At 37.9% G+C, this 13,529-nt stretch overlaps 1 protein-coding gene across 1 annotated transcript in view; it reads right to left on the bottom strand.

The window, feature by feature from the left end:
* Positions 1 to 7,899: 7,899 nt before the first annotated feature.
* LOC124787976 (methanethiol oxidase-like) overlaps positions 7,900 to 13,529 on the bottom strand; it is a 147,981-nt gene continuing 142,351 nt past the window's right edge. The window contains exon 11 of the mRNA XM_047254992.1: positions 7,900 to 8,273. Coding sequence (XP_047110948.1) covers positions 8,222 to 8,273 — 52 coding nt within the window. The 3' untranslated portion in view covers positions 7,900 to 8,221. The remainder of the gene's footprint in view (positions 8,274 to 13,529) is intronic.

The following is a 13,529-nucleotide window of genomic DNA, read 5'->3' as shown; positions in this document are numbered from 1 at the left end:
TCTGATTCACAATTTTTATCAAGCTATTACAAATATACTGTTCGGTTAAAAGCTTCAATTCTTTCACATCTTTAAGTCTCACAACATAGCTTGTCTTTAGTAGTTGTAGTTATTATAATGTTCTGAAACTGAGACTCCTACAGCAGTTAATTCGGAGAGCTTGCAGTAAATGTGGTAGCTTGATACATTACACTCACTGGAGTATAATTCATACGTTAATGTACACGAAGTGCAGCCATCAGGCTGGAAGGAAAGCCATATCTCACTAAAATGTGTAGTAAATACAGTGTGATCCGGAAAGAATGCGCCTTTGCAAGTCTTTACAAAAACTTTATTAATCCAGGTCCTCATGTTTTACAAATGCAGACGTGTTAGTGAGTTTGGAGTTTCATGTGGTATATAGCACTGACTTCTTAATGATCACATCACTCAGATGAGCAGCACCGCCCTATCGGAGCACACATGTAGACGAGCTATGAAGCTGTTACGCAAAGTGTACTCCAACAGGAATACCTGCGTCTTCTCTATGGATGTTGGCATCCACTCCCTGAGGGTTTGTATTGCGATTTTCAAGCACTCTGGACGTAAGATATCTCCAGGGAAAGAAATCGGAAGCTGTCACATCTCACAAACGTGCTGCCAGAGCCACATCACCAAATCGGGGAATCAGGCGTCCAGGAAACCAATTCATGCCGTTCGACCTATAAAGGAAGTTAATATTTTTTTTCTTATTGATAAATGGACAAAAGAAGATTTACGCTCTTTGTTTATTAGTTTTAGTGATAGTTACCTTCTGTTGTTCTCATGTCCATGTGAGAAGACGTACAAGCGAAGTGCTGTGTAATTTTCTAGTGAAATGTGCTAAATAATGAAAGCAACTTCTGAAACAATACGACTTTCTCATTTACGATACCATGGATCCCAGCTCCTGTACCTCTGGAAGGTTATTATTACTTTAACTTTGTATGGAGAATTTAGATGGAGGCGTCGATCTTCACGACGGCGCTGCTCACATGTGTGAATATGTTCATCTCTTTCCCTTCGTGGCCGCCAGTGTCAATTTCAATATTTAGGTCATATTTGCCACGACATTCAGAACCTGCAACCTTTCTTTACATTTAATTACTAATTCCACTACTTTCTTTCTCGGGTGAATAAACGCATTTTAATCATAATTCTTTTTACCCAGGCCACAGGGAATGATAGTACTTTGAATGTACGTGCCTCTATACCGTTCGTACGTACACGTACAACTGAGTGTGTACCGACGTAACTATACTTGTGACCCATTTCCCTTAGAGTACTGATTCTTATTCTGAACCACTGACTCGCGAATGTACGTGCCCACTTATTTTGAGTAGTCAGTCGTGTGTATTCCCTAATATTTTCGCTTTTCATATTCAGTGGCTTAGTTTCCACAATTGACCTTTGCCTGTGTCGCAACGGCGCTTCACGCAAAATATTTATTACGTGACATTCATACTAACTCTTACGTCTCTTCAAAATTACGTCACCGGCTGACTAAGCTTTTAACAATTTAACAGGCCGATTGCACACCGTTGACAGATGAGCAGAGTGTGCAGTTGCACCGTTTTTGCAAAGCATAGGGCAGATGTAAGTGTACTGTGCATAGAAGCAAAATTTGCAGCTGCAGCCATAATGTTGCCAAACCACGAAATTAATAGCTTCAGTTTACAATGGAGAGGTGCACGACTTGGTTTGAGGCAAATGTACAGCACAAGAATGATAGTAAAACTGAAGCTATTGTAGTTAATCTGAATGCTCCCAGTCATGATAACAAAACACTAAAATTATTAGGATTTCATATAGATCAAAAGCTCAGCTGGGATATCCACACAGGGAAGATATGTGGTAAATTGGCACGTGCCATATATCTGCTGTACAAGCTGTGGAACAATGTCAGTAAAGAACTTCTGTTATATGAATATTTTGCACCCTTCCATTCGCACCTGAGTTATGGAATACTATTATGGGGCAATGCCGTAGGCTCAAAATTAGTGTTCAAATGGCAAAAGAAAGCCATAAGGTGCATATCAGAACTTAGCCCATATGAATCATGTCGATATTATTTTAAGAAACTAAATATAATGACAGTGCCTGGCCTGTATATTTACAATGGCCTTGTCTTTGTTAAAGAGAATCTGAGTAAATTTGACTTAAGGAGAACAGCTCATGAACAAAGGAAGTGGACATACAATTAATATGCCACATGCTAGGCTTGCAAAGACACATAACAGCTACAAATATCTTGGTCCTGTCTACTTCAACAAATTACCTGAAAATGCCTAAACAGTGCCAGTAAATAAATTTAAAACCAGTTTTCCAAGGTGGATCAAAAGTAAAGTAATTTACTCTGCTCAAGGGTTCCTCGAATATGTGACAAATGACCCATTTTCTTTACGAAAATGAACTATAAATTAACTGCAAACTATAAATATGCCACACTGTGCAACTATTTTACTACTGTTTCATGTACTTATTGTTAATTATCTGTTTGATTATTTATTTGTCATTCAGTGAACTATGTAGCTCATTTATCTTGTAAGTGACCTATTAGGAAACTTCTTGTCGTTATTGACATTTGCCACAGTATGTATTGTTTCCATCTTGGATTGTTATATTGTAGTTAATAACATTTGTCATGTCAAAGTTTATATTATTATTATTGTTGTTGTTGTTGTTGTTGTTGTGTAAACACTGATGACACCAACTACATGTACAGGGTTATTACAAATGATTGAAGCGATTTCACAGCTCTACAATAACTTTGTTATTTGAGATATTTTCACAATGCTTTGCACACACATACAAAAACTCAAAAAAATTTTTTAGGCATTCACAAATGTTCGATATGTGCCCCTTTAGTGATTCGTCAGACATCAAGCCGATAATCAAGTTCCTCCCACACTCGGCGCAGCATATCCCATCAATGAGTTCGAAAGCATCGTTGATGCGAGCTCGCAGTTCTGGCACGTTTCTTGGTAGAGGAGGTTTAAACACTGAATCTTTCACATAACCCCACAGAAAGAAATCGCATGGGGTTAAGTCGGGAGAGCGTGGAGGCCATGACATGAATTGCTGATCATGATCTTCACCACGACCGATCCATCGGTTTTCCAATCCCCTGTTTAAGAAATGCCGAACATCATGATGGAAGTGCGGTGTAGCACCATCCTGTTGAAAGATGAAGTCGGCCCCTTTCGGTCTCCAGTTGTGGCATGAGCCAATTTCCGCGGGCTACGCGTGAAACTTGCCCGCACACGTTTAGCCGTTTCTTCGCTCACTGCAGGCCGACCTGTTGATTTCCCCTTACAGAGGCATCCAGAAGCTTTAAACTGCGCATACCATCGCCGAATGGAGTTAGCAGTTGGTGGATCTTTGTTGAACTTCGTCCCGAAGTGTCGTTGCACTGTTATGACTGACTGATGTGAGTGCATTTCAAGCACGACATACACTTTCTCGGCTCCTGTCGCCATTTTGTCTCTGCGCTCTCGAGTGCTCTGGTGGCAGAAATGTGAAGTGCGGCTTCAGCCGAACAAAACTTTATGAGTTTTTCTACGTATCTGTAGTGTGTTGTGACCATATGTCAATGAATGGAGCTACAGTGAATTTATGAAATCGCTTCAATCAATAGCCCTGTAAATATGCTCAATGATGGAATAAAACATTTGTATTTATAAAATATTTTGACATTTGGAAAAGAAGGTTGGTGATTAAAATTTTGTAAAATGATATACTGCAATAAAAAATGCCATTGTCTTAATGATTAACAACTCCATATCATATCCATGACACAGCCTCCCCTGTTTCACAATAAAAAATGAGTTGTCCTTTTTTGGACTTTTTCAATGTCCACCGCCAATCCTACCTGGCAAGGAAACCCATACCACATAGCAATACTCCAGAAGAGAACAAGTGTAATGTAGGCAGTGTCTACAGTAAATCTGTTGCATCTCCTATGTTTTCTGCCAATAAAATACAGTCTTTGATTGCTGTCCTCACAATATGTGATGGTTTCAAGTTAAGTTAGTTGTAAAAATAATCCCTAGGTATTTAGTTAGATTGTCATCCTTCAATTTGCAAGACCCACTTTGTAACAGAAATTACTGTTCAAAGTCAACTGCCAGTTGTCACACCATGCAAATATTTTGTTTAAGCCACTTTGTAATTAGATTTCATCTTCTGGTTACTTTAGTAGACAGTAAACAACAATCATCTGCAAACAATCTGAGATGGCTGCTCAGACTGTCTCCTAAATTATTTACATAGATTACGAAAAGCAGAGAACCTATCCAGTAACACTCCCTTGGGAAACCCCTGGTATAACTTTCATCAATTGTTATTAACTGTGACCTTCCTGACAGGAAATAAGAAATCCAGATGCACAGTTGAGATGATATTCTACAGGCCCACAATTATATTGGAAGGTGCTTGTTAGGAGCAGAGCCAAGAGCCCTCTCAAAACCTATAAATATGTAATCAACTTGAGATCCATAGCATTCATTACTTTGTATGAATAAAGAGCCAGTTGTGTTTCACAAAAATGATATTTCCTGAATCCATGCACGTTGTGGAACAATAGATTCAGATTCTTTATTGGTCATTCAGCATTATTACATGCAATAGACTTCATCAGTTCACTTAACCTATTAATTTTACAAAATAAATTTTTACATATTTAAGTTGATATTGGGCATTTCTAAAAATTCTTCTAATGAATAGTATGGATTAGTTAACTAGAAGTTATGTACATTTTCTTTAAATAATTTGTCAGGCTTGATTGACACATTCTTAGACAATTTGTTATATATTTTAATTGCAATATACTTATGACTATTGTTAATTTCAGCTAATCTATTTTGTGGCAACAGCAGAGAAGTACAGGTTCTTGTCTAATAGTCGTGCCTCTGATTTGTTACACTTAAATTTGGTAGTTCAGCAGGTATGTAGTTAATGCTGACAAGAATATATAAATTAACAACTGTTAAAATTCTGTATTTAATGAACAATGGTTTACAATGTGTCCTGCTATCTACCTTAGCCATTACTCTGACTGCTTTCTTCTGGATCACCATAATTTCATTTATTTTTCTGCTGTTTCCCCAGAGTATTAACCCATACCTTAAAACAGATTGAAAAAAGGCAAAGTACGCTGTCCTTACATACTCAAATGTCACACAACACATCAGTCTCTTGAACAAATATACAACTCTTGACAACCTAACCAGTATGCGATCAACATGAGAGTTCCATGTTAGACTGTTGTCAAGTACAATACCTAAAAACTTTGCCTTTTGTTTTTCTATTTTTGTAGTGTTTGATAGACTGAACCACATATCCTGGGTCTTTTCCTCATTTAATAGTAGACCATTTGTATTAAACCATGGTGTTGCATTTCCTTTTGCCAATTTCATACCACTTACAAGGTTATCAAATACATGGTTTCCAGATAGAAAAGTTGTAGCATCTGCATACATATACATCTTTACATCTATATAGCATGGTAAGTCATTTATGTGCACAAGGAAGAGAAGTGGTCCCAATTCAGATCCCTGCAGCACTCCATGTTGAACCTCGAAAGTGTTTGACACACGACTTCCTGAACTCACCATCCTTTTATTGAGGGATAATTTGATGAGTTTTAAACTTTTATCACATATTCCATGGTACTCAAGTTTAGAGAGCAAAAGTGAGTGGTCAATACAGTAAAAGGCTTTACTCAGATCACATAAGGTTACCTGTGTGTGAGCATGGTCCTCAAATGCTGCTAAAATGTCTCTGACTAAGAGTTCTGTAGCATGTATAGCTGACCTTCCTTTTCTGTAACCAAACAGTGATGCACTTAACATGTCATTTATTTCTAGGTACTCATACATCTGCTGATATATTATGCCTTCAAAGACTTTTCCTAGTAATGGAATTAGTGAAATTGGTCTGTAGTTTGCAGGATCTGATTTGATACCCTTCATAAAGACTGGAGTCACCTTGGCTAGTTCCTTCAGGGTATTTGCAACACCGTATATGTTCCAAATCCTACAACAAATCAAAGTCAAACATATAATGTTGTAATTAAATGGATTAATCTATTTCCTTTCTTATATATTGGTGGGAACTGTGCAAAACACTATTTGTCATGTTCAGATATTTTGGTTGGCAAGCTGTAGCAATGGCCATGTCCCAAATTGTGCTTAATTGCAGACCACAGTCTTTGATGAGAGTGTTTTCAGAATTTTTTATATTGATCACTTCTTTTACAGTGCTATCCCAGAAAGCATTTGTCTGTTTAGTATAGATGTTCTGTCAATGGCAATTTGGTGCCTGCTTTCCATATTTCAGCATATTCAGAGGCAGAAACATCTCATACTGCTCAGTAGTGTGCAAAGTCTAGCATAAAACTGTCCACACCCATACAGTACCCTGTAAATTGTTGGTGTTCTGAGGACTACATCATCTTTCACAGATCTTATGAGTTGTTGAATTTTTGCTGGAGGCCTGAATACTGAATTGATTTTATGCCTCTGTACAAGTTGGCTAATCTTTCCTGTTACTGAACCACAGAATGGCCAAAAAAAAAAAAAAAAAAAAATACTTCTTCATGTCTTTACTTCTTCATGTCTTCCTCAGAAAGCTTCTGCTTAGAACACTTTGGTGAAATAGCTTGCAAAATCTGTTCAGCATTTCAGTCATTTTCTTTGAAAACTTTTTTAAAAATTACTAAAACAATCAACAGTAAGTGCTTCAGTTCTTTCAGTACATTTTTAATGTCTGAAATGGCTTTGTCTAGGTGCTCCAGGGTCTTCTGAACAGACTGGTTCTGTCCTGGTGGACGATAGCTGGTAGTATGCAGATGCCAGATTTCAGCAGACAAGGGTGTCAAGGAGCAGTGAGGTGCCTGTGTGAGGCGCCTATATTGTTGGCATAACCCAAGAATTCTTCCAGATTTTCACATCCATGAGGCCAGACAACAAATGTCTAATGATAAAACAGGCTTTGCAGGAGCTGTGTCCAATGTGACATCCTCGGGGTACTCCATAAACTTGAGCTAATGGGCTTCCCATTCTGACTCCACCCATCTGATTGAAATACTCTCCACCACATAAAAAATATGATTGCCAGAATGTGCTTAAATAAATCCACAACATTGGCACAGAATAACTGGGAGAGGAGATCTCTGAAGTTTGATGGGAACATGCATGAATAATGAGGCCCCATGAAAGCTGACCATCCCATCTCCACCTCCAAGATGCAGGCTTTTGATTCAGCTGATGAAATTCATCTTATAGTTGATATTATGCAAACAGTAATGAACATGTAGAGTTTAGGGCTGGCCAGATGTTTTGCACGTCTACAAGTCAACAATTTAGTGATGCTCATAATGGGCCTTAGGGGTGTGTCCTTCTCGCGAACTTTTGGAAAGTGTAAAATAAATGTGATCGAGGTGCCCAAGAGAGATTTATTAATAAGATCCTGTTCCAATTGAGCAGCTCCTATGTCTTCCTGATTATTCTGGCTGTTGGGTCCACTGATAACTTTTGGTGCATTTCTCAAAGCTAGCCATCAAGATTTATTTCTCTTGCTCTATAGCATGAAATGTTTTGAGAACTTGATGATATGATGATGTCTGAAAGAGTCACATTCACCTACAGGCTAGCAGTGCAGCAGTTTAAACTGTTCAGACAACAGTGATGTTATGTAACAGTTATGACAGAACATTGCGTGAAAATGTCATGACTGCATAGCAGCTGAGGGTACCATTATGAAGAATTATTGTAAATTTAATATGTTGTGCATATAATAAAATTTTGCAAGAAATTACAAGAAGTATGTAGGTCAGACTGTTCGTACCGCTTACTCATGCTGGAATAATTAAGAGTGAGCTACACAGCAATGTGATTTATTTTTTCAACAGTGAAATACAAATTTTAAAATGAAACATACAAAAAATTCTAAAATCTCAGAATACAGCTTCATTTAAATTAACAGAAAATAATGTTAAAGTGTTTACTGGTCATAAATGTTTTCTCTGTTATTTGCATAGATATCTCACTTAAGTATTAGTTTTCTGATAAGTGCAGTTTTCCCATTATGGTGTGATTAATCCAGGTAAGTTGAAGCACGATGACAAACTATCACACAGGCAATTCCCCAAGTTTCTGTGAGGGCCTCGTTAGTACAACTTGTTTCATGGTGGATTTGCAGATCACTCATCGCACACCAGCCAAATGTCTGACGTACAGTCACCACCAGGATACCTGCAACAAATAATATTTTTATTAGCTTGTGAACCTACAATATCAAGTGTAAGCGGCATGACAACTGATAATCCCAAATGACATACTTCACAATACTATTCAAGGTATCACATAACCTATCAATAATCAATTTCAAACCAGAACTACAATGAATGAGACAGAATATGTAGACAGGCACTCTCCCAACAGCACTCCTAATTTGCTGATTGGAAAGCTTTTAACTTAGAAGATTCCAATGTCAGAATCCTACCAAATGTTGGAGCTGGTGCATGAAGATTTATTAGAGTATCTAGTAACCATACTGGATAGACTACTCAGTTCATGAAAATAGTTTACCAATATATTTGGTAAGATCAAGGTTACATGCAATACCAGGATGTAGCTCACTAGCACAAATTTGATTGACATTGTGGGAGAGTGCATTCCCTCTGGTCCTGCATACTTAGCAGCACGTGGCACAGTGGTTAGGACACTTGACTCATATTTGGGAGGACGACAGTTCAAATCTCCATCTGGTCATCCAGATTTTGGGTTTTCTGTAATTTCCCTAAATCAGTCCAGGCAAATGCTGGGATGTTTCCTTTGAAAAGGGCCCTTCTGTAACACAAGCATCTGCTCCATCTCTTTCTGTATAAGGACCACTTTCATGAGTGACTCAAAGGCTGTTTACCTGTCTGCCTTTTGTATATGTCAGACATCTGAAATATGTGTGAGGCTCGGATGGGACGTTTAGTTCTAATCTTCCTTTTTCTTAGCAGCAAATATGGTCTCAATGTGCCACTATTCACAGCTTGTTTCAGTACAGTTAATGTGCACAATAAGTGTTGTGTTTGAGTGTGTGTGTGTGGGGGGGGGGGGGGATTAGACTGTATCTAATATTACATTGAGGGTGCAGTGTCCTCCAGAAGATACGGGGACAGCCTACATAGAAGAGACCCGAGTTGCCTGCAACTTGGGTGCAACTGAGTTATGACAAGCTACCTATAAAAAGTGACAAGACCTACTTTATACTTCCACCTTATGTCATGTAAATAGTTCTAAGGTGGACATCCATCTGTCAAATGCACGTATAAGCCAACACGTGGTTCCACTCTGACTGTATTGGCACAGCACCACAGGAAAACTATCAGACTACAGTCGCACCTAAGAACAGTCAAATTGGACATTCTGTAAGTTACATTAGCCATCATTCACTGAATTCAGGACTCTTAAAGTGTTCAAAACCAGGTCAGCATAAGTCAATGCTGAACTATTGCCATAGGCTTCCTTCATACTACTGTTGTACATCAGAACGATATTCCAAGTGAATGCGAAAATTTTTATGGTTTCCCTGGGCAGTGCCAGAGCAGTATCTATATTGGAATGAGAACTCCACAGAACATTCGATGTTGCAGACAGCATGATCACACCATTGAGCCAAATTGCCACACACCACCTGAGCTGGAGGACCTAGATGATGAGGCAGCAAAGTGACGTCAAAGACAAGGGAGCATGATGTCATTCTGTTGAACATGCACAGTGGAGTAACAATGCCATGTAATATGCAGCAATGGCTTTCCCACATGGAAACTGTAGAAATAGCTAAAAGGAAAGCATGAAGAGCAGATTTGGGCACTGTGGCATGGTATACAACACAGACAGGTTCCGGAAACTGGGGCACATTTGATCACTCTTGGCACATGGTTACGTCATCGGTGTAGGCTGACCGGTACTGTGACTTCCACAGCTTAGTTTTATATGTGCCATGCCAAGTACATTTTGTGAATACAGCACAGGCCTGCCTACCCTCTCAGCAAATCGGTGATGTTTTCTGCCGACAGTTTGGGATTAGGTGCATTTGATGAACCACATGTTCTATCATGACCTGCAGGAATTACCAGGCCATCTGAAATTTCCAGAACCAACCTTCACAGTAATTTCCAGATTTCAGAAAGCTCAGTTTAGCATTGCAAATAAATGTACAGGAGAGTGGAATTTTCAAAGTAACCTACATCTTGTATCTCTGGATTTGGTGAGCTCACTGAATGAACACTCGACTCAATCATTTTTTTACAGGACACAGAATTTGCAAAGTCATCTTGAATACTTTGGCTTTAAAGGAAGATGCAGAGTGCAGGAATGATGAGGTACAGGCAATGTCACATATTATTGAAGAAGTCCACAAAGGTGGTGGCCAGGGAGGATTCCCAGCATATATTTAGGTAACAAATGTTCAGACACTTGATTCAGTCCATAACTTTGCTACTTAATTTAGGTATGTAATTTCTTATTTTGGTTTTACATCTTTGGTACGAAACTGTCATCCTCAGTAACAAAAACATTGTATTAGGTGATTGTATCACTCGTCATTTAGATGGAAAAGAATAAACAATGAGATTGAAGTACAAAACAATAGGCCTACTGATTTAAAAAGTTGATGAGAATGCCACAAATTGCCGTGAAACAGTTTGAACTCTTTCTCAAAGAATGAATCAAAACATTTTCATTGGGATTTAGGAGACTAGCATTTACCAAATACAATGAACTTGATCAACACTAATCTTTCTCCCTACAAAACAAAGTGTGAGGATATGTGACGAACATATGCTTGTTACCTAAACAAGCCTGGCTCAATGAATATGTCTAAGAATTACTCCCAAAACTCTTCAGTTAAACCTGAAGGTATTTTAGTCATTCATGGTCTGAATTTAGAAATGTTTTAGGCACACGAGAAGCGAATGTCGTAGCAAAACTATTTTACAAAGCTGTTACAAGAAAAGAGTTAATATTTGTCCAGGTTTACTTTATTATGAGAAATTCTTTGATAGAATACATCATTAAAAATACTGAAATTCTTAAAAAGGATCAAATTTTTATCAGAGAGGTTTATCCCTGTTGTAGAGATAATCTAGTTCTGAATTAAGGCAGTGTAGAAGACACTAAATAATGAACAACTCCATAACCATAGGAAAAGCTGTCTCACAATCTACAATCACTACACTACAACTTCAAACTGAGAATAATGATACCTTCCCCATTCAATCTGTCGACATGTGTTTTTATATATGTGCAATTTCTTAGGAAACTTTGCAGTTTCTTCTACTATTTCACTCTGATAAAAATTTTGATCACTAGATCAATAAGGACTGAACATACAGGTCTCTTTTTAACATATCTACTGTGGAGAAAATATGCCTCCCCCTGGAAGACACCCTACTGCTGCCATTTCCCGTACATTTTATGTGATGGTTTCATATTGTGTTGCTTTGATGTCAAAGTGGAGTACTGCAAGAAATTTTCATACATTGAAACCATCTGCAAAATATTTAGTTGGAAGTGATACCCTAAACACAATACTTATTAGTTTCTTACCTGCAGTTATTTATAGCACTGCTTCTTGGGACACTATTTCAAGACAATCACATTCTATTTGGCACAATTGCTAACCAATACACAGCATATGTGTTGCCTCTTCTATTAATCATAAGATATGTTTGGTGGATTGTCTATTTTAATGTGTGTGTTATCTATTGTCTGGTAAAATTTCTTTTGGTTTGTGTTGAATGTTTGGTTTTGTTTCCTTCTATTTTCACTTTTTTTGTATCTTCTGAGTCGTTTGGCGAATGCTTGTAATTTCTGCTTCTTTTCATCTAATTGCTCTGTCGCTTCTTGTTGTGAGATTTTACCTAACCTTTTTCGTTTTTTTTTTTTTCCGAGATTTTATTTCTTATAAATTGTGTTAGCTGTCCGATGTCTTTTCTCAGTTTTTCTATTCTGATCTGTAGCCTGTGTTGCCATGCTGGATTTGTGGGTTTCTTCTGTGTGTTGGTTGGTTCTGATCTCTGCCTAGTGTGTATATTTAGTGTAGTGAGTGCTCCTATATAAACCAGTAGTTGTAACTCTTCCATAGTTGTGTTTTCATTTATTTTGTTGTGTATGATTGTGTTGTTAGTTTTTATTGTTGTTTCGACTTGTGGGTTATTTGGTGGTCTATGCAAGAATGGTCTAATGTCTGTATTTGTGTCTTTGTATTCTATATATGTCAACTGAAATTTTTCTTCTATATCTAACATGAGTGTCACTTCATGTTCTATTTGTGCTTGTGCTGGTGGCTGTCTTAAGATTTCGTTTTCCTCTGATTGTTTAATTGACGCGTTTTGTTCATTGTTTGTTTTCTCTGGGATGTTTGAGTCCATTACTGTATTTTCTTCTTCTTCTAATTGCACATTATTTTGTTCCAGTATTTGTTGTACTTGTTGTTTGATGTTTTCTAATTCTGACTGGGGTATCCTGTTATTTTTGATTATTACACGGATCTGATCAGCTAGTCGTTGTTCTGTTAAAAATTTTAATTCCGGGTATCTGGTGATAAATGTTGTGTATATTTGTGATCTGTATCCAGTTGTGTTGGTTCCTAGGTTTGTTGCTTGGTAATAACAGAACATGAGGTGTCGATTAACTTCATCTGACCATCTCATCCTCTGTCTTTGTTTTCCTTCTAGGGTGGTTGCAGGAAGCATATCCTGCAAAACACCTCTATTTGGATTTAAATCATTTTCCAGTTGGCTAGCAGTGTCGTTACCATTGTGGGCGGGCATAGGGTTCAAGCGTCGTCCCCGACCATGACGGCGCTTGTCCGAGGCTTCTTTAGTTCTGTCCTGAACCAACTAATCACATTATTATTATTATTATTATTATTATTATTATTATTATTATTGTAGCAGCAACTGCCAGGGTAAGGTGAGGGTCAGTTCACAAATAACATGCATCAAGGACTGCAAGCATTTTGTTTTACTAAATATACTTCAGAAACTCCAGTGCTCTCTTATATTACTGTATCAAACCTGATACAAGATACCTTGTATTGAATTTGCTAACAAAACATCTGTCAACCACATTTGTGTCCGATTCCATGTGCAGAAGTAAGGAGGGAGGAGGGAAGGAACGAATGAAGGAAGAGAAAATACAGACGAAGAGTGGAAAAGAATGCTCAGCATATACTAAATATTTTTGATCTGAATGACACCACAAAAGTGGGAACAAATGGAACAACAAGGAGTAAGAAGGGGTGCAGCCACATCAGTGAGGAAGTGATGTTAAACAACTAAAAGGAAGATGGTTAAGCAAATAATATTTGAGGACAGAACAGACCAAAAATGCTTCAATTCATGATGCTTTTACTGTTGTTACTGCATTCATAAACTAATGGTTGGAGGTGATAATATCCTTGACAAAACCTCTACTGGGGAGCTCCATTTTATAGGCACCAATTTTTTA

Source organism: Schistocerca piceifrons, chromosome 3 (genome assembly GCF_021461385.2).
Source record: "Schistocerca piceifrons isolate TAMUIC-IGC-003096 chromosome 3, iqSchPice1.1, whole genome shotgun sequence".
NCBI classification, from domain to species: domain Eukaryota; kingdom Metazoa; phylum Arthropoda; class Insecta; order Orthoptera; family Acrididae; genus Schistocerca; species Schistocerca piceifrons.
Note: the sequence above shows the minus strand (reverse complement) of the source record. Positions and strands in the feature narration are given on the sequence as shown.